General features: G+C 48.8%; 1 protein-coding gene across 1 annotated transcript; it reads left to right on the top strand.

Annotated features, from left to right (window-relative positions):
• Positions 1-117: 117 nt before the first annotated feature.
• On the top strand, positions 118-16,031 carry NFKBIB (NFKB inhibitor beta). The gene is made up of 7 exons (XM_081869347.1): positions 118-894; positions 2,662-2,767; positions 4,898-5,126; positions 5,995-6,083; positions 8,542-8,775; positions 12,756-15,197; positions 15,566-16,031. The coding sequence occupies exons 1-6, from the start codon at positions 479-481 to the stop codon at positions 12,792-12,794; spliced, it is 1,113 nt and encodes a 370-aa protein (XP_081725473.1). The 5' UTR covers positions 118-478; the 3' UTR covers positions 12,795-15,197; positions 15,566-16,031.
• Positions 16,032-22,239: the final 6,208 nt, after the last annotated feature.

The raw sequence follows: 22,239 nt of genomic DNA, 5'->3' as shown, positions 1-22,239 counted from the left end.
CCGAGGAGCCGAGAGGGGGGAATCCCGGCATGCCTTGCGGCGCCGGCGAGTAACGTTAAAGATATGTCTGTGAGGGGGGGAATTGCTTTTTTGCCTCTTCAAACAGCCGCCTCGAATAGCGTCCTTGGGTGAAGAATAGGGGGTTGAAAACAAAGGGAAGAAAGAGAAGCTGCCCATGGGAACTACCGCTCCCGACGTGCCTTGCGAGAGAGCCAACATGGCTCTTTGAAGTGGGACGAGTGACCCGGATGCTGACTACAGCTCCCGGCATGCTCCGCGGGAAAGGGGAAAGAACTACGGCTCCCGGCATGCCTCTGTGCAACTGCGCCGACCAGACGCCAGTCTGGGGATTCCCCTGTCCGCTGAAATCCCCCCCTTGTGAGGCAGGAGCGACGGCGGGGCAGCGGGTTGCTCTGCCCGGACTCTCCCGATGGCCCTGCGGCCCTGCAGGCCTTTCCTGTAGGCTCTCTCCCCCGCCATGGCCTCCGAAGCTGCTGCTCAGGGCGGCCCGCGGGAGCCCAAGCGGGTGGAAGGCGACGACTGGTGCGACAGCGGCCTGGGCTCCCTCAGCGAGGCCCAGCTGGGCCAGATCCAGGGAGAAGAGGGCCTGGTGGGCTCTGGCGAGGGCGAGGAGGGGCCTGGGCGCCGGGCCCTGACCCCTGACCCCGGCCCCTCGGGCCCCACCGGCCCTCAGAAGGCGCTCTTGGAGGAAGAGGAGGATGACCTGGAGCGGCTGGACTCTGCCCTGGGGGACTCCCTGAGAGGGGACGAGGACGTGGGCGCCATCGTGGACGGCGTGGGGGCTGTGCGCCTCGAGAATGGGGCCTCGGCGGTGGTGGCCCCTGAGGCCTGGCTGCACCACGTGCTGGGCTTCGTCACCGAGGACGGGGACACGTACGTACGGTGGTACCTCGGGTTACAGACGCTTCGGGTTACAGACTCCGCTAACCCAGAAATAGTGCCTCGGGTTAAGAACTTTGCTTCAGGATGAGAACAGAAATCGTGCAGTGGCGGCGCAGCAGCAGCGGGAGACCCCATGAGCTAAAGTGGTGCTTCAGGTTAAGAACAGTTTCAGGTTAAGAACAGACTTCCAGAACGAATTTAAGTTCTTAACCCGAGGTACCACTGGAGATAGATATAGGTACGGTGGTATCTCGGGTTACATACGCTTCAGGTTACAGACTCCTCTAACCCAGAAATATTACCTTGGGTTGAGAAATTTGCTTCAGGATGAGAACAGAAATCACGCTCTGGTGGCGCAGCAGCGGGAGGCCCCATTAGCTAAAGTGGTGCTTCAGGTTAAAAACAGTTTCAGGTTAAGAACGGATCTCCGGAACAAATTAAGTACTTAACCCGAGGTACCACTGTACTGTGTTGGAAGGAAACCGGCCCCAGAAGGCTTTCTCATAATAGGGGGTTTCCCTGTCTGCCTTGGGTCCACGGTGGCTGTACCTGAGCACCAAACTCTGCTGAGCCTGGGCATGCTGGTTTCGATCTGCCTGCTCGTAAATGAGGATTTGGTCTTTTTGGGCTCAGGAGCCTCCCTGTGCCTGTAGTGGCCGCCGATTCCAACCACCACTACAGGCACCGGTGGCTGATGAGGCTTCTTCCAGCTGTTGCAGTTCAGGAGCTGCCTTCCGGCCTGCTCTTTTTTGCTCCGCTGACGGGAACTATCTGCTGTGATCGATTCCTTCACCAGATCATTTCTTGCTGCTTTTGCATTTGCACAGAGATGTCAGTGCATCTTGAAACATAAGCTCTGTGCTAGAACAGTTTTTTTATATAAAAACACACCTGGTACGCCTAATCAGGTGCCCAGGAATTCTGTGCAGGTGAATGGATGGGCTGGTGGCGGAATGGTCTCTCTCTCCATTCTGTCTCTGTTTGCTGGGTTTCCATGCTTACTTTGTAATAAGCTCTGCCTCCTCCCCACAGTTTGGAAAAAGAGAGGAGTGTTTTGTTTTTTACCAGGCTGCTAAGTGGCTGGTATTTCATTTTGCATGCTGGTCACAGAGGAGGGGGCTTTTTTCCTTCTGTAGCCAGCATGAAAGCAGGTGACTCAGAACTGGATAGTAAACTAATCAGCTGACTCAGAGCTGGATAGTAAACTAATTAGTTGACTACTACTTTTTGTGGGCTTATTTAAATCTCAAAATTAGAACAAAGACTCGAGTAGGCCTGATCAGATCCCATGCAAGCCAGTAACCACTATGTCCTCTTCTGGGGTGTTTTTTTTTGTGGTTTTTTTTTTTTTTTTTTTTTTTGCCGGGGGGAGGGGAACCCTGCAAAGTGCCCTTTTATGAGCACTGACTGTTCTGTTGGCGGTACTCTAAATAGGCAATTTCTAAAATAACACAAGTGAGAACTCAGATACTAATCCTATGCACACATTTGGCCTTAATTCAAGCAACAACATTTAAGGTACAGCCGCAATTTATTTATTTTTTAAGTTTCTAAACATCTTGTAAGTTGGAGAACAGTTTGTTCTAATACGGTCCTCTTTTAAAAAACTCTGGACAGCCACAAAATGATGGAAGGCTGCAGCCGCCTGAGGTCTCCTTGTTTTGTATTCCCCGTCTGTGTTGGAAAATGCCCCCCCCCCCCAGCGATAAGAGACTTTTGCCCCTCTCAGCAGCCTCTGTTATTTCCTGTTGTTCCCAGAGCTCTCCACTTGGCCGTCATCCACGAGCACGAGGCCTTTCTGGATTCCATCCTGCAGTACACCCAAGGGACGGATTACCTGGATATTCAGAACGACCTTGGACAGGTTGGATTGAGACACACTTTTGCTCTGCTCCGTTGTGAGACTCAGTTTCCCGACATTCGTAACGCGCATCGGGAGGAGCCACGAGCCCTCGCTGTAGAGAACAGCAGTCTGCGTAATAATAATAATAATAATAATAATAATAATTTATTATTTATACCCCGCCCATCTGGCTGGGCCTCCCCAGCCACTCTGGGCGGCTTCCATAAAAACCAAAAATACAATAAAATATCACACGTTAAAAACTTCCCTGAACAGGGCTGCCTTAAGATGTCTTCTGAATGTCAGGTAGTTGTTTATGGCTTTGACATCTGCTGGAAGGGCGTTCCACAGGGCGGGCGCCACTACCGAGAAGGCCCTGTGCCTGGTTCCCTGTAGCTTGGCTTCTCGCAATGAGGGAACCGCCAGAAGGCCCTCGGCGCTGGACCTCAGCGTCCGGGCAGAATGATGGGGGTGGAGATGCTCCTTCAGGTATACTGGGCCTTTGAGGCCATTTAGGGCTTTAAAGGTCAGCACCAACACTTGGAATTGTGCTCAGAAACGTACTGGGAGCCAATGTAGGTCTTTCAAGACCGGTGTTATGTGGTCTCGGCGGCCGCCCCCAGTCACCAGACTTCAAAATCTGCTTTGGAACTTTTAAGTTAGAAAATTCCAAGGCGGCGTTCATTGAAAACAAGGTTGGAAATCGCAAAAAAAAAAAAAGCAAAGGAAGGCATTTTTAAAAAATAAGTCTTAAAGCACAGAGGAGCAGTAAAACAGCAAATGAAATCAAAGTCTTCACCAGCAACCTCAAACGTAACAAGACAAAAGCAGCAGAACCACCTCTCCCAGGTTTCTCTCTGGGTAGCATTTGTTTCACCCTTAAAAGGAGAAAGGAGAAATGCTTAGGAACGTAAGAACTAACTCAGATCTTTGGTCCATCTAGAACTACAACTCCCATCATCCCTAGCTAACAGGACCAGTGGTCTGGGATGATGGGAGTTGTAGTCCCAAAACATCTGGAGGGCTGAGTTTGCCTAGCTCAGTATTGTCAGTGTGGTGTAATGGTTAGAGTGCTGGACTATGATCTTGGGAGGATTCCCACTTAGCCAAGAAGCTCATTGGGTGACCTAGGGCCAGTCACCATCTCTTAGACTCGCTTACCTCACAGGGTTCTTGTGAGGATGAAACAGGTAGGAGAATAATGTACACCACCTTGAGATCCTTGGTATATAAATGTAAATTATTATTATTATTATTATTATTATTATTATTATTATTATTACAACTAATCCAGAATGCGACAGCTAGACTGTTGACAGCCGCCGAGACCATATAACACCGGTCTTGAAAGACCAACATTGGCTCCCAGTACGTTTCCGAGCACAATTCAAAGTGTTGGTGCTGACCTTTAAAGCCCTAAACGGCCTCAAAGGCCCAGTATAACTGAAGGAGCGTCTCCACCCCCATCATTCAGCCCGGATACTGAGATCCTTAACTGTGAGAAACCAAGTTACAGGGAACCAGGCAGAGGGCCTTCTCAGTAGTGGGACCCGCCCTGTGGAACGCCCTCCCATCAGATGTCAAGGAAATAAACAACTATCTGACTTTTAGAAGACATCTGAAGGCAGTCTTGTTCAGGGAAGTTTTTAATGTGTGGCATTTTAATGTATTTTTAATCTTTGTTGGAAGCCACCCAGAGTGGCTGGGGAAACCCAGCCAGATGGGCTGGGTACAAATAATAAATTATTGTTATCATCATCATCATTATTATACTATACTGGCTGGCAGCAACTCACCAGGATTTCAGGCAAGATTCTCTCCCAACCCTACCTGGAGATTAAACCTGGAACTGCCTGTTTGCCAGGCAGGTGCTCTACCTGAGCTTATTGCCTTTTCACTGATGATGAGGAAGGGCCTCTGGTGCATGCACAGGTTCATAGCGGCGCAAGGGGTCCCTCCAGTTCCTCTTCCCACAGTTTGTATAAGACCGTCAAGGTTAAAACCAACCCATTGTATAGTTCCTGAAAATGCTTAAGATGATGACATCTGGAAAGCCACAAATTCCCCACCTCTGCTTTGTCATCCCAGGAGCGAGGGGCATGCAAGCGGCTCTTCTCGAACTCAGGCCCTTTCTCGTTTTCTCTTCCCCAGACAGCACTTCACATCGCGGTCATCCTGGGGGCTGCCGATTTTGTGGGCAAGCTTGTGGCGGCGGGAGCCGGTCTGTGCGTGCAGGAAAAGGGCGGCCACACCGCTTTGCACTTGGCGTGCCGAGAAGGGCAGCGGGACTGCGCGCAGATCCTCTTGGCACCGCATGCTGCGCAAAGGCCCTGCGAAGGGAGCGGCTTTCGGGCCCAACTGGACTGCACCAATTTTGATGGTACCTCTCCTGGGTCCTCGGGGGGAGATAGTTGCTTGGTCTCGTTGAAGTCCTCCATAATATGGAGACAGTAGGGTCTAGCGAAGAGCAGGTTTAAAATGCCAAAAGTTTCCAGTCCTTGTGAGTATCGTGGGTGGGAGAATGAGATGGATCAGCATGGATCTTCCAAACTTTAAATACCGTATTTTTTGCTCTATAAGACTCACTTTTTCCCTTCTAAAAAGTAAGGGGAAATGTGTGTGCGTCTTATGGAGCAAATGCAGGCTGCGCAGCTATCACAGAAGCCAGAAAGAGCAAGAGGGATTGCTGCTTTCACTGTGCAGCGATCCCTCTTGCTGTTCTGGCTTCTGAAATTCAGAATATTTTTTTTTCTTGTTTTCCTCCTCCAAAAACTAGGTGCATCTTGTGGCCTGGTGCATCTTATAGAGTGAAAAACACGCTATTTAAAATATCAGACTTGGAAGTTGGCGGGCAGTTAAAGAGGAATGCATTCGTTTCCACCACTTGTGGTTGAGGATTTGTGAAATTCGCATTCTTATGCTTTATACACTTTTCCTGTTTTCCATCTCCACCCACCCGCTTTCCCCCCATCTTTTGTTCTTTTCAAGATTGTGCTGTTCCTTCCTCTTACTGCAGCGCCTACCTCAGTTCTGCCCTTAGCTTGGGAACCAAACTCTGAATTTTGCAGCAGGAACAACTAAGTTTGGAGGAATGCAAATGTATTTGATCCATATCATTTCTTAATTTGGGATTTCCACATGCCATTTTGTGGTGGTGGTGGTGATTATAAATCCGTATTACACAAGGTAGTTTCTCCACCTCAGTGCCCGGGCTGCCGCAGAACTGTGTCCCATCTCTCTTTCCGTAGGTTACACGCCCCTGCATGTTGCCGTCTTGCGGAAAGACTTAGACGTGGTCAGTCTCTTAATCTCCGGGGGAGCTGATCTCAACAAACCGGTTAGTTTCAGAGGCGGTGGTGAAGTAGACACACATAGGTGATTATCCTGCAGGAGGTATGCACACTGTTTTCCTGTACACTTGAAAAGGAACCCTCTGTGTGAGGTGTTCCCAAAGTAAAGGAAGGATTGAACTCTGATTAATAAGAATACACACAGAGGCTTGAACCAGCAAGACTCTGGGAAGGGTGCGTATAATAATCTGTCTCCACCCTCTGGCCCAGGTCGTTTTATTCACAAAAGAGTTTTTTACAGAGTGTTCGTAAGAACCAATCAGATTTCTTCTGAGCATTTCAACAAACCCCACGTGGGGACAAAGTTAAACTACAAACACTAGTTAAGCATGCATACTTTTGGGGTGAATAAATTGAGAACTACAAAGGAGTGCATCCAGCAACCCTGGAGGTCATAAACAATCAATACACATGATAAGAAGGCTGGCCAGGAGGACAGCGATCATTATCACCTTTATGTGAAACCTGTTTCCTGGCCCTAAGATTAACATCCTAAGATTAACATATCAGAAAAGCTACAGCAAAGAAACTGCCCACTGTCTTTGAAGACCCAGGAGCCTGCCTGTCGAAGTGTGTACGTGACTTGTGAAGAAAGAAAAATGGAACAGGGATGCAGAGGTGTGGATTGATCAAGAGTCATATCAAAATAGTTTAAACCCAGTCAACGCAATGCTTTCATTGCTGACACAGGTGGCTAACTCTGCTATACAGTGGTGCCCCGCAAGACGCACGCCTCGCAAGACGGAAAACCCGCTAGACGAAAGGGTTTTCCATTTTGGAGGTGCTTTGCAAAACGAATTTCCCTATGGGCTTCCTTCGCAAGACAAAAGCCCATAGGGAAATCTCCGGGACAGCGGGGAAGCGCAGCGCGTCTTCCCCACTGTCCTCGGACCTCCTCCGAAGGCTTGCAGTGGGGCGGAGAGACCTCCTCCCGCCGCCAGCCTTCGGAAGGCTGCTCCGAAGGCTGGCGGTGGGGCGGAGAGACCTTCTCCCCGCGCCAGCCTTCAGATGGCTGTCCTGAAGCCTTGCAGTGGGAGGAGGGTTTTCCTTCCCACCGCCAACTTTCAGAATGCTGTTCTGAATGTTGGCGTGGGGAGGAAAAACCCTCCTCCCACCGCAAGCCCCGGGAACAGAGGAGAAGCGCTGCGCACCTTCCCCTCTGTTCCCGTACCTGTCCTGAAGGCTTGCGGTGGGGAGAAAAGCCCTTCTCCGCACCGCCAGCCTGGCAAGCGGTCTCCATAGGAACGCATTAATTGATTTTCAATGCATTCCTATGGGAAACCGTGCTTCGCAAGACGAAAAACTCGCAAGAGGAAAAAACTTGCCGAACGAATTAATTTCGTCTTGCAAGGCACCACTGTAATTCCTCATGGCAATCCCACCGGGTCACTACACTGGGTAACAACACAAAGTCATCCTTCCCCCACCAGCACCTTTAAGAAGTGTGTTGAATTAATTGACCTTGTGAACTAGCAGCAGTGGGATAAGAAGAAACACTTTAAAAAGAGGCTTCAGAAGATTAGATAAATTCATGGAGGAGAGGGTTACCAGTGGCTGTTATACCTATTCTGGCTCTTGTGCTCAAATGCTGCTTATGGGTTTCCCACAGGCCTCTGGTTGGCCCCTGTGAGGCCAGGATGCTGGACTAGGTCTGATCAGACACCAGTGTCCTTACTTCTGATTTTTGTCTGCGTGAGCTTCGCCCCTTTAGCACCGCCTCTTCCCCTTTGTGACTCTGCCCTTCCTTTCAAGAACGGGTCAGTGACACTCCAGTGCCCCTTTGGCCCGCCTGGTGCCTCCCAGCTGCCTCCGACTACAACTCCCAGCAGCCCCAGCAAAGGCTGGACTAGTTAATAATAATAATAATTTTTATTTATACCCCGCCCTCCCCAGCCCAAGGCCAGGCTCAGGGCGGCTAACAAGCAATAATAAAAACAAGTTGAATGAATACAACTTAAAAACAAGATTAAAATACAGCATTAGAATATTGAAACATTAAAACATTAAAAGGCAGCCTCATCCCAGGAGGAGAAAGGAAAAAGAAAAAAAGAAATAGGGGGAGGGAATCAAATTGGCTCCAAGCCAAAGGCCAGGCAGAACAACTCTGTCTTACAGGCCCTGCAGAAAGAAATCAGATCCTGCAGGGCCCTGGTCTCATGAGGCAGAGCGTTCCACCAGGCCGGGGCCAGTGTTGAAAAGGCACTGGCTCTGGTTGAAGCTAATCTGACTTCCTTAGGGCCCGGGACCACTAGGGTGTTGCTATTTATGGACCTTGAGGCTCTCCGTGGGGCAGTCCCGTAGGTACGAGGGTTCTAGGCCGTGAAGGGCTTTAAAGGTCAAAACCAGTTAGTGGCTCAGCTGGGGCAGGTCCATGGCTCCCGACGTACCTGCCCACCCCGGAGCTCCCAGCATGAGCCGCTTCACCTTCTCCCGTCTCTCCGGCAGGAGCTGAGCTGTGGGCGGAGCCCTCTTCACCTGGCAGTAGAGTCTCAAAACCCGGAGGTGGTCGAGTACCTTCTGCGGGCTGGAGCGGACCCGGAGGCCCGCATGTATGTTGGCTACACCCCTATGTACAGCGCCATGCACCGGCCCGACCAAAAGATCCCCCAGCTCTTGCGGGAGTTTGGCTCAGAGGAGCCAGACTGGGACTCGGAGGAGAGTTTGGACAGCAACAGCGAGGTGAGTTTGGGCCCCTGTTAGGACTCCCCCCCCCAAGCTATGAGATCTGGGGCTACAGGGGCTTCGCATTTCCTCCCCCGCCAATATATTTTATAAAAATAGTTTTTATTAAGAGTTTCAACATCATAAATTATCAAAAACATATCATCTTCATTTCCCCCCCTCCCCCAAGAACCCCCCAACCCCCAGACTACCCTCAGCTCCTCTCTCCGGTTTTTCAACACATATTATTCTCTGCATATTATAGAATCGTAAGGATCCTTAAATTGCCTGTCTGTTATGTTAACAATAATAAATTTGGGTATGTTTATTCAAAACCTGCCAAGGAGTCCAAATCTTTTTTCTTTTTTTTTGTCATTTGTAAAAGGTTCCCATTCTTCTTTAAAGCCACAGTTATTGTGGCCTGTAAATATGAAGGGGTCCATCGTCTAAACCAGTGGTTTACCAACTTTTTTTGACCCACTGCCCCCTTGGTTCCGTAAACTCATCCCCAGTTGCCCCGACCATGAAAAAAGCATTATTCAGAATAGCGGTTTGTACAGCTCACTAAGCGAGATAATAACACAATAAAATTCCAAGCAGTAACAATTGCATATTTTTTTGCAAAATCCAAGTAAAACTATTTAATGTAACTTAACAAAATTGGGACGCGGGTGGCGCTGTGGGTTAAACCACAGAGCCTAGGACTTGCCGATCAGAAGGTCGGCGGTTCGAATCCCCGTGACGGGGTGAGCTCCCGTTGCTCGGTCCCAGCTCCTGCCATCCTAGCAGTTCAAAAGCACGTGAAAGTGCAAGTAGATAAATAGGTACCACTCCAGCGGGAAGGTAAATGGCGTTTCCCTGCGCTGTTCTGGTTCGCCAGAAGCGGCTTAGTCATGCTGGCCACATGACCTGGAAGCTGTACACCGGCTCCCTTGGCCAATAAAGCGAGATGAGTGCCGCAACCCCAGAGTCGGACACGACTGGACCTAATGGTCAGGGGTCCTTTTACCTTTACCTTTAACAAAATTGATCGAGTTGATCCAGTGATACCAGCTTTTCCATTTCTGGTAGTCATTTACACCTCCAGTGCCCGCCCCCTCTACCCCCTTGCCTCTTAGTGCCCCCTGTAGGTAATCCCAGTGCCCCCTGGGGGCAGTACCACCCACTTTGGGAACTGCCAGTCTAAATTCTGTAGTCTTGTAAAAATTTACCAAGCCCTGAGCCCAGAATATCTCCAGGATGACTTGAACCCTTCCACTCCAGCTCGATCACTGAGATCATCTACAGGAGCATTGGTGGTTGTTAACGAGGCTCATTTGACAGCGAGGAGGTACCCAAACTTTTGAGTCCTTGGCTCAGTCCTGTGAACACCCCGTCAAGGGAGATTCAGCAGGCACCTTCCTTGCCAGCCTTTAAACACCTGCCAATAACCTTTCTACTCTGGCACCAAAAGGGGTGAAAATGACCCTAAAAGCGTGCAAAAACATCAAAAACGGTGCAAAACCAGCGTCTAGCAATCTTGCGAGCCTTTGCAAGTGTAATCCAAAGAATTAAAAAATAGAGAAAGATGGAAAGGAATTGCTGAAACAATTAATAGAAGTGGAATACAAAAAGGGAGGTGAGAGGAGGTCGATGAAACAAGGGAATGGAAGATAAGGCATTGAAATGGTAGGATGTATGTTTTTAGATTGTTTTTGCTCTGTTTTGTTTAGTCTAATGTGTTAATGTTGCGTTGTGTATTGTTTATATATTGTATTGTATTGTATTGTTTTTTCTTTCTTTTGCTTCTTTTTTTTCTTTTCTTTTTCTTCTTTTTTGTAAGGTTTAAAAGTAATAAATATTATTTTTAAAAAACCCCAAGTGTAATCCAAAGAGCCCTTGTGCCAGCCTTGGAAGCCGGTAGAGAGTTGGAGTTTCAGCAAGGAGGTTTGGAGGGAGCACTTGTGGTGTTTGCAGGCTTTTTCAGCGGTGTTCCCAATATATACGATTTCACTTAAACGTACGGTTGCACAGAACAGAGCCCCCGCATAAATGTGGAGTTGCCTGTATTGCAAGGCGACCAGGGAGAGGGCCTTCTATGTGGCAGCCCCTAAGTTGTGGAATTCCCTCTCCACAGAGATGCACCTGACTATGCTCTTTAAATCCTGGCCTTTGACCCTCGAGCTGTGGGTTTTCAGGACCCACCCCTATTTCTGTGACCGCACTCTGCTATAAATTCTGGATTTTATTTTATTTTTATTATTTTTTTTAAATGATGTTTTATTAAGTTTTTAACAAGAAAAAGGTTGCAAGACAATAAAACAGAAAACCCAAGAAAAATACAAAAGCACAAAAATACAAAAATTTAAATTTAACATAGAAAGAAAAATAAAAAATAAAAATCCCTCTTTTTAATTTCTCACCGTTCATTAACTTATTTTCCTGACTTCCTCACACCTCCCTTTTTTGTATTCCATTTAAAAGTTGGTTCAGCAAATTCATACCCTCTTAATTTATCCTTAATTATTTTTCCTCACCTATTATAGCTTCAAATTTTTGTCTAATATCAATCCATTCTTGCATGTTCTTATTTTACCTTATTACTAGAACCCCTTCATTTCATTTCAACGTCATCAACATTCAAAAATTTTACAATGTTTCTGGAAATAAATTTTAAATTTCTTCCAATCTTCTTCCACCAACTCTTCTCCCTGGTCTCGAATTCTGCCAGTCATTTCCATAAATTCTGGATTTTAATTGCTGCAACCTGCCCTGTTGAAGGGCAGGCAATGAAATCAACGGTGATAGTGACCTTTGCCCCCCCCCAGTCTGTGAGAGTAAAATGGATGGTGCTTTTTTTTGTTTTGCTCTGTTTTGCTTGGTGGGGGATGAGTGTTCAGACCCCTGGGCTCTCACTTGTGGGGTGCCTCAGGGTTCTATCCTCTCCCCCCACCCATGCTTTTCAACATTTACATGCAGCCGCTGGGAGAGATCATCAGGAGGTTTGGGCTGGGTGTTCATCAGTATGCAGATGACAACCAGCTCTACCTCTCTTTTAAATCAGAACCAGTGAAGGCGGTGAAGGTCCTGTGTGAGTGTCTGGAGGCGGTTGGAGGATGGATGGCGGCTAACAGATTGAGGTTGAATCCTGACAAGACAGAAGTACTGTTTTGGGGGGACAGGAGGTGGGCAGGTGTGGAGGACTCCCTGGTCATGAATGGGGTAACTGTGCCCCTGAAGGACCAGGTGCGCAGCCTGGGAGTCATTCTGGACTCACAGCTGCCATGGAGGCGCAGGTCAATTCTGTGTCCAGGGCAGCTGTCTTCCAGCTCCATCTGCTATGCAGGCTGAGACCCTACCTGCCAGCAGACTGTCTTGCCAGAGTGGTGCATGCTCTGGTTATCTCCCACTTGGACTACTGCAATGCGCTCTATGTGGGGCTACCTTTGAAGGTGACCCGGAAACTACAACTAATCCAGAATGTGGCAGCTAGACTGGTGACCAGGAGTGGCCGCCGAGACCATATAACACCGGTTCTGAGAGATCTGCATTGGCTCCCAGTACGTTTCCGAGCACAATTCAAAGTGTTGGTGCTGACCTTTAAAGCCCTAAACGGTCTCGGTCCAGTATACCTTAAGAAACGTCTCCATCCCCATCGTTCTGCCGGGACACTGAGGTTCAGCTCCGAGGGCCTTCTGGCGGTTCCCTCCCTGCGAGAAGCCAAGTTACAGGGAACCAGGCAGAGGGCCTTCTCGGTAGTGGCACCCGCCCTGTGGAACACCCTCCCATCAGATGTCAAAGGGAAAAACAACTAACAGACTTTTAGAAGACATCTGAAGGCAGCCCTGTTTAGGGAAGCTTTTAATGTTTGATGCATTACTGTATTTTAATATTTTGTTGGAAGCCGCCCAGAGTGGCTGGGGAAACCCAGCCAGATGGACAGGTTATAAATATATTATTATTATTATTATTATTATTATTATTATTATTATTATTATTATTATTATTATTATTCCCAGGAGGAATATGATGACATCGTGATCAACCGCGGGCATTAGAAGACCAGGCAAGCGGTCCACTTCATCTCCCAGGCTGTGTTCCGTTAACCATGCCTCCGCCAGCTGTAGTTTCTGTAGCAACTGCATTCTTCACTGTGAGCTAGATCTGACTTATTTATAGGGGCTGGGGAGGGAGCTGCGCCGTCTGCCGAAGACAGCGCTCCCTTAGCTCCATTCCAATTTACGCTCCATTATTGGTTTGTTTTCCTGTCTCTTCCCAAAGTTCTGATGACTTCTGTTTTTTTGTTTGATGTCCAGAATAATAAAAAGGTTTGTATTGGGGGCATCTGATCATAGCTGCTTTGGCATCTCTGAAACGAGTATCCCGTAGGTTTGAATTCTTCCCCGCTACCTCAGTCCCTGCTAGCTTGAGAGATAGGAAGGAGCTAAACCACATCTTGGTGTCATCAAACGCACATCTGAGCTGAGTGGTGTGTGTCTCTGGTTCCAGACCCAAAATCTGGATGTTCTACATTGCCTCGAGTTCTATTTTAAAACACCTCTTTTCTTCTGTTTGGGGATTTTTGGCAGGGTTTTGGCCTGGGTTAGGATTCAGCCACCCTCCAGCTTAACCCACTAGATCTTACAGTAGTGATCACTCAAGATTGATAGGTGCATATATATGTACACACACACACACACACACACACACACAAACCCCTCTCCACCGTGAAACCTTTGCAGGAAATACCTTCTCTCTGCAACCCAGCTTCCTCGTGAATTTATTTCTTTTCAGGTCCCCTGGTGCTCGTTTGCTCAAACCTCGCTTTTATGGCTCTTCTGCCAGTACATTGAGCCTCGTTTAGGCTGGGAATGGGTTGGGGGTGAGAGTAAGAGCAGATTGTGGCAACTTCCCTTCCCCCCCGCCCTCCAGTAGATGGACCAGGACTGTGCCTTTGCTGTACGTGAAGGAGAGCTCCTCCAATCAGGTAGTGGTTGTATGTCCTTTGTCCCTCCTGCCACTGAGAAACTAGCCAGTCGCCTCGACTTCCAGGCTTACCCTTCTTTTCATCCTAAACATGTACTGCTACTGTGCCCTGAGCCATCTTCTGCAGCCTGTAAAAGCCTCCCTGTGCCAGCTTACCCATTTGCCCCCCTTACCCCCTGCCCACATTTGACCTCTTCAACCTCCCTCCCAAGCCTGCAGCTTGCGGACAGCAATCTTTTCCATCCCTCTGCCCAGCCAATGCCTTGAATCATCTCTGGGCAAGTGGGGAAGATGTGGGCAGGCTGCCCGGGCCATTGTGCTTTCCAGGAACTGGGTCACTAAGACCCAGGGACCCTGGATTCCTTCCTCTTTCTGGGTTTACTGCTTCTGCCCGCGCTGTACTCCTGGTTTGTGCTATTGCGCCACCTCACCCTGCCCCCTTTTGCCCTTTTCCGCCACATTTTGACTGCCAGCCGCTGAGTGCCACATTCAGGAGTGGGGAAGAAGAAGTTCCCTTTAGTTGCCTAGTGGCCATGAGGTTGCCAGCCTCATATTAGGCAAGGCCAGACTGATACTGCCATAGCTTTTGGTTCTGACTCCCATGTGAAAGCCCCTTGTTTGTGATTTTCAGCTGGCGAATGGGGGTCTTCTATTTCTCTCTGTAGGAGAGGAAACTTCTCCTGTTCCCTTAGAACTGAAGCTGTGTCCTGGTGGGTGGTGGGTGGCAGCCCTGCATGGGGCAAGGGACCCTTTCCTTCCCACAGACAGCCAAAAGGGTCTGCCTTCTGGTACAGCCAGCTGCTGAAATCACACCCGGCTCTTCTGAGGTTCCCAAAGGCGATTGGACTCCAACTCCCATCATCAGCAATGGGTGAGAATGGTGGGAGTTGTAGTCCAACGCTCTCCAGGCAGCTGCTCCAAGCATGTTTCAGATGAAATGCCCATCAGGAGGCTGGTGGTCCTGGAAGTTTCTCCCCAAGACCACGGTTTCCTCTTGATTTCTAGCTGCTCTCAAGTCAAAAAGGGGATGCAAAGCATCTCTGGCATTTTCTACCCGCCGCCTTTGTCTCATTTGTGGCTTAGTTTTGCTAGCTCTAGCGGAAGTCTGAGGTTCCACTTCCTCTTTGCAGCAGTGCTCCGTTTTGCTGCGGTGTCTTAGCAACTTGCGGGCTCGGCCCCTTCCCTCTCTCCCCCCATATCTCTGCCCACATATGCAGAGTGTTGCATCGCTCTCAATGAATGTCACAGGTTGCTTTCTCAATCTGCTCTGCTAGCGGCAATGGGGCCGGGGGTAATGGCAGCATGTGGCGTTCTGCACCCAGAAAGCAGTGAGAGGCGGACAGAGGAGCTCAGCTGCAAGGTGAAAAAGGAAGTTATAAGTAGTCCTGGCTGTGTCAGTTTAGGAGGAGGTTGGGCTTTGCATCGTACCAAGAGGTTGGATTTTGGATCTGGGTAAGGACTGAGTGGGGACGTGGGTGGCGCTGTGGGTAAAAGCCTCAGCGCCTAGGACTTGCCGATCGCATGGTCGGTGGTTCGAATCCCCGCGGCGGGGTGCGCACCCGTCGTTCAGTCCCAGCGCCTGCCAACCTAGCAGTTCGAAAGCACCTCCGGGTGCAAGTTGATAAATAGGGACCGCTTACCAGCGGGAAGGTAAACGGCATTCCGTGTGCTGCGCTGGCTCGCCAGATGCAGCTTGTCACGCTGGCCACGTGACCCAGAAGTGTCTGCGGACAGCGCTGGCTCCCGGCCTCTAGAATGAGATGAGCGCACAACCCTAGAGTCTGGCAAGACTGGCCCGTGCGGGCAGGGGTACCTTTACCTTTAAGGACTGAGTGAGAGCAAGTTGTGGGGGGTGAGGTGGGGGTTTTGTAGAGGGTGCCGGTGTCTGGAGGTGGCAGCATGGCACACCGCAGCTGGTGGGTCGATTTTGCCCACATCTGATAAGCTGATTTTTTTTGCAGTCACAGCATCCCCTTTCCCTGTGGCTCAGCAATGTGCCCTCTCATTGGAGCTGCTATTTAAATACATATATATATATATAATACCATATGTGTCTTCAGCGAAAGGAGGAAATCCAGTCCCATCTTATGTACATACTTTGATTTCTTCCACTTGCAAACCCTGTCTGAAGGAACTGATTGTTCTTGGCTTCCACGAGGCTGGGTTTTTCGTTTCGTAGCTACGATGTGGTTCTCCTGTGATCTGTTTTAATCTGTGTCTGTGACGGAGTTCTGTCTCTCTGCCTTCCATGTGTCTGTTGTATTATGTAGGTCTCTCTGGCCCTGATCAGATTAAAAGCTATGGATTTCTGTGTGGCTTTTTATTCATTCTCTCTCACTCTCTCTTTTAAGGAAGAAGGGCTCTGCGTGGATGGAAGTAGCTGATACTTGTTGCATGCGAAAACCCCTCGCCCAACATAGACAAAATATAGAATATAGAAACTTAAATCTAGAAACTTAAAACCATGGAGAAACCTGGTCTGAACAAAGACCTTGGATTCTTATCTCATTATACATGACAAAGCCATTTTTCACCTTTTCACCCCTTGCTTTTTCCTGTAAGACCTATTGCAGTCGTTAAGAGTCGTCAACAGGCTCATCACAGCTATCTGCCAATCACCCATTCCCACCACCCTTCTGAGTAATACCCCTCCCCACCTTCTCACTATATAGAAGGGTCTGGAAACTTCTGTTTCAGTGTATCTGAAGAAGTGTGCATGCCCACGATAGCTCATACCTAGAACTGACTTAGTTGGTCTTTAAGGTGCTACTGGAAGGAATTTGTTTTGTTTTTAAAATATAGAATGATTGTACATAGCACACCCTCATCAGGCATTGAGGCAAGGCTAGTTGTCTACCATCAACACCTAGATCAGCCTTTCTCAACCTGTGGGTCCCCAGATGTTGTTGAACTACAACTCCCATCACCCCTAACTAGCAAGGCCAGAGCTCAGGGATGACAGGAGTTGTAGTCCAACAATATCTGGGGACTCACAGGTTGAGAAAGGATCATTGTTTCCCAAACTTGGGTCTCTAGCTGTTTTTGGACTACAACTCCCATCATCCCTAGCCAGCAGGACCAGTGGTCAGGGATGATGGGAGTTGTAGTCCAAAAACAGCTGGATATCAAAGTCTGGGGAAGACTGATCTAGAGGACCATCTGTTCCCCCCTCATTGTTTCCTGGATGAGGCATCAAGGGCTTCTTTCTAGTATTAGCAAAGTCTTCACCCTAAGGTGCCAGGGGTGGGTTCTGCAACATTAAAACAGTTTAAAAGAAATTACTGTCGCAAAAATAAGATGGGTCCTAAAAATATACCTCTCGGGTGTCAAAAGACAGAGTAAAGATGGTTAAAAAGCCAGGGTTAGAGATTATTTCTGACAGTGGGCAAGCTTTGTCCTATAACTTAACCGAGTAAAGGAGATTCTCTGGCAAAGTTAAGTGTCGCAATCTCCCTTGGGGAAAACTTTGCAGGTCGATTGTCTTTCTGCCCAGCTGCAAAGGCGCAGGATCCCTGCTCGAATGTGCGGCAGCCTCCGTCTCGGTCACATCCCAATTCAGTTGAAATCTGAAACCCCATTGTTGCGTCCATGTTCAAGAGATCAAAGAGGGTGTGTATACAAGGGTGGCAACACGAGAGCGGGGCCTTCTCTGCAGTGGCTTCCCGTCTGCGGAATGCTCTCCCCAGGGAAGTTCGCCTGGCGCCTTCACTAGACATCTTTAGGCACCAGGAAAAAACATTCCTTTTTAACCAGGCCTTTGGTTGATTCAATTTACATCCTATGCCTTTTTAAAATGTGTTTTTTGTGTTGGGAGGGGGCTATTGTGTGTGTGTTTTTTTTATTAGGTATTTTATGGTTTTATATCTTGATTTTATTCTGTGAACTGTTCTGAGACCCCTGGGTATAGGCGGAATAATAATAATAATAATAATAATAATAATAATAATAATAATAATACAGATTGGAGGCACTTGGGGAATGTCAAGATCTGAAACCAAGGAGACCCAGACTTCCAGATTGCTTCTTTTGGACTTCGCTTTATTGAGTTGACTCCACGCCAGTGCTTTAAAGCAAACCCCCTCCCCGGTCATAGGAAAATCCAAACACAACACCCCCACACGGATCACGCCCCACCCACCCAAAAACATACAAAAATCACACCGCATGTACGGACAGCTTCCGAAAACCTCTGCCTCCCCACCGCTAACCAAAGAGGCCATTGGCAGGAGAGGGAGACAGATGGAAGATTCCAATCCGAACAGTCGAAGCAGATTAATCAGAGGGGAAGGGGGAGTGAGAAAGCGTAGGGATGATTAGCTCAGTAGTGCCAGGGGTTAGTTAAAAAACAAATAGCCAATAAGACTTATTTGAGAGGGAGAGCTTATTTTTTAAAAAGGACCCTGCTTTAATCATGAAGCTTAATTCCCTCTTCCTCCACCAGGGGGTGGGTATGTGAGTCTTGCAATGCTGTACACTCCTGGCAGTGTCCCCAGAGAGTACCCCGTCCACCACTTCCCAGGCTTCAGAGCATGGAAGATTCACTTGTCTCCCGTGACTCAAAACTGGCTGCACACATCACTCTTGCACACACGAGGTTTGGCTCCCGGAGGGTGCGAGAGGAAGAATGCCCCCTGCTTCTGCATGACTCACTGTTCCATGTGCACTTCCTGCTGGGAAAGAAGAAAGCCCCGGCTCAGCAAACGATGGAGAGACACAACAGGCAGCCTCCTCCTCCTCCTCCAGAGGTGGACAGTCCATGCTGCAACAGCTGCGATCCGCTGCAGAGGCCCCAGCAAAGCCACTTCGAAGGAGGCAAGGCCAGAGCCACAACTCGCACAGAGGTGCAGCAGGCAGCCTCCTCCGAGGATGGATAATGGTGTTATTTTTTTCAGCAGCAGGAGAGAAACAGTTGTGCAAATGTGTCTGGTGTGTGGTGTGCCTGCCAGGACCGGTAGGAAGGAGGGAAAGCGAGCCACTTTCGGGGAGAAAGCTTAGGGAGCTGCGGTTTACTGCATTAATGCATAAGAGTGTAGGAGTCCTGCAGGACCAAGCCAATGGCTCATTAGGTCCAGCATCCTGTTGCCTTTCTGCCCAACTGCAAAGGCGCAGGATCCCTGCTGGAATGTGTGGCAACCTCAGTCTCGGTCACATGCCAATTCAAGTTGAAATCTGAAACCCCATTGTTGCGTCCATGTTCAAGAGATCAAAGAGGGTGTGTATACGAGGTTTGGCAACATGAGAGCGGGGCCTTCTCTGCAGTGGCTCCCTGTCTCTGGAATGCTCTCCCTAGGGAAGTACATCTTTAGGCGCCAGAAAAATTCCTTTTTAACCAGGCCCTTGGTTGATTTACATCCTATGCCCTTTTAAAATGTGTTTTTTGTGTGTGTTGGGAGGGGGCTATTGGGTGGGTTTTTTAAAATTTTTATTAGGTAAAATAATAGCATCCTGTTCTCACAGTGGCTACCCAGATTAAGGCTGCCATATGTCTGGGAATCAGGCAGCATTTTGGCGTCCGGGCGGATTTTCACGGAAACTGCAAAATGTCCGGGGAAACCCGGATGTTCAGTTCGGAGAATGTGGCAGCCCTAACCCAGATGCCTGTGGCAAGCCCGTCAGCAGACGTTTATATATAGCCTCCCGTCACCCCTGAGCATGCCGGCTCATGGGACTCGCTTTCCAAAACATCTGGAGGGTGCAAAACAAGACTGGATTGTGGACTTCCCACAGGGACCGGTGCAAGAGCAAGGATGCTGAACTAGGGTGGGCTCTGGGATGGCTCAGTCGGTAGAGCATGAGACTCCTGGGTTCTGGGTTCGAGTCCCAAGTTGGGCAAAAGATTCCTGCACTGTCGGACTAGGTGACGGTTGTGGTCCCTTCCAGGTCTACAGTTCTGTGATTACTGAATCTGTAGGGCATTTTCTTGATCCTGCAAAGGACTGTAGTTTTGGTCTTGTCTGTGTATTTCCTGGTACACAGCACAGCAATGGCAGGGACCACAAGGAATCTGGCAAAGCAGACTCCCCTCACTCTTCCGGGAGCAATAAAAGATGCTCTTGTGGAAGCGTAGAAGGGCTGTGCTATAAAGCGACCCTGAAGATCCTGGCTTGGGTGTACGCAATAGCCACAGCAGCATAGGGAGAACTTCAGATGCGGTCAGAGCCGGCCTGCTGGTTGGCGAAAAGAACCCTGAAGTGCAGCTGCCAGGGGCAAAAGTGTTGTAAAATCCAAAGGCAACACGATGGCCAAGTACAACAATGCGATGTCAATATAAACTCTTTATATAATCTATACAAAACATAGAACTATATGAAATATATGAAATGCGCACTCTCCGCAAAACCAAATGAATACTCTTGATGGATTCTCTTGAAAACAGAACCAAATAAACATACCGTATTTTTCGCTCTATAAGACGCACGAGGCCATAAGACGCATCTAGTTTTTGGAGGAGGAAAACAAGGGGGGGGGGGGAATCTGAATCTCAGAAGCCAGAACAGCAAGAGGGATCGCTGTGCAGTGAAAGCAGCAATCCCTCTTGCTGTTCTGGCTTCTGGGATAGCTGCGCAGCCTGCATTTGCTCCATAAGACGCACACACATTTCCCCTTACTTTTTAGGAGGGAAAAAGTGAGTCTTATAGAGCAAAAAATACGGCAAGTCTTATAGGTCTCTGAAAAACTTTGTGGGCTATGCAGGGTCAGATTCTTATCAGGTGAAAACAAGCCTTTGTTTTATGCCGTCCAACAGAAATGCTTCATAAACCCATCTATATGGTGGATGGAATTGTATAACAACAATTGCTTATGGAGCATACATAACTTTATGACCACTGCTCCATAGCAATTGTTGTTATACAATTCCATCCACCATATAGATGGGTTTATGAAGCATTTCTGTATCCTTCTGCTGTGCTGAAGAAGAATTCAACAAAACAGTGGATATATCTGAAATCACTGTTCACTATGTCTGTTTGCGGACCACTTTGGCAGCGTTGGACATCATAAAACCAAGCTTTACGGCTTGTTTTCACCTGATAGGAATCTGACCCATTGCTTCTTTCAGAGACTTGCATAGCCCACAAAGACTCTCAGAGACCTATAAGACTTAACATTTATTTGGTTCTATGTTTTCAAGAGTATTCATTTGGTTTTGCGGAGAGTGCATATTTCATATATTTCATATTGTTCTATGTTTTGTATAGATTATATAAAGAGTTTATATTGACATCACATTGTTGTACTTGGCCATCGTGTTGCCTTTGGATATTACTGATGCTTGTTTGCAACACAGGGGTTTAATTGTACGGGCAAAAGTGTAGCTATAAGAGCATCCTTGGACTCTCTTATCCAGGGCTGGGGAACTGCTACTTCCTCAGGTGCAGTGGTCCAGAGTCAGGTGTGGTAGTTGTGGTTGGAGACGCCTTACTATTTCAGTGACAGGGTCTCAGCCTCCAGCATCCTTGAGGGGACCTTCTTAGCCCCTGCATGCTCCGAAGCTAAGCATTCAGGAACACTGGAAACACCAAAAGTGTTTCAAGAGAAAGGTGTGCAGGTTCTGTCAAGGACAATGGGGAAACTTCAGTCGCTCCAGAAGAAGATACAGGACCACTCCATATCATTTGTGAGTGCGTGTTAATGGGGAAATGGTGGACCTGGCTGAAAGGAGGTCCACACTGATAGTTGCAATGCATCCTGGATTACCGTATTTTTCGCCCTATAGGACGCACTTTTCCCCCTCCAAAAATGAAGGGGAAATTTGGGTGCGTCCTATGGGGTGAATGCAGGCTTTCGCTGAAGCTTGAAGAGCAAGAGGGGTCGGTGCGCACCGACCCCTCTCGCTCTCCAGGCTTCAGGAAGACATCCGCAGCCTAGGCAGCCCTGCGGGAGTTCCCACAGGGCTGTCTAGGCTGCGGATAGTAGCCTGCTTCCTGGAACGCTGGGCGCGCTGAAAGCAGAGCGGCCGGCGCTTCGGGAACACATCCGCAGCCTAGGCAGCCCTGCGGGAGTTCTCCGCAGGGCTCCCCACGCTGTGGATAGCAGCCTGCCGCCCGGTGCGCAGGGCACCCTGAAGCAGAGTACCCCGTGCGCCGGGCAGACATCTGCAGCGTGGGGAGCCCTGCAGGAGTTCCCCGCAGGGCTCCCCACGCTGCGGATAGCAGCCTGCCGCCTGAGGCAGACATTGGCCAGCCCCACAAGCTCGGGGGACAGCAGGGAGGCGCAGCACCGTTCCTCGACCTGGTTCGGTTTCCCCGACCTGCTTTTGGGGGGGAAATAAAGGGAAATTTTTTTTCCTTTATTTCCCCCCAAAAAAACTAGGTGGGTCCTATGGGATGGAGCGTCCTATGGGACGAAAAATACGGTACTATTCATTATGAAAGTACTGTATTTTTCGCTCTATAAGATGCACCAGACCACAAGACGCACCTAGTTTTTGGAGGAGGAAAACAAGAAAAAAAAATATTCTGAATCTCAGAAGCCAGAACAGCAAGAGGGATCACTACGCAGTGAAAACAGCAATCC

Source organism: Podarcis erhardii (assembly GCF_964252035.2).
Source record: "Podarcis erhardii genome assembly, chromosome: 7".
Lineage (NCBI taxonomy): Eukaryota > Metazoa > Chordata > Lepidosauria > Squamata > Lacertidae > Podarcis > Podarcis erhardii.
The sequence above is the reverse complement of the archived record's forward strand: the minus strand, read 5'-3'. Positions and strand labels throughout refer to the sequence as shown.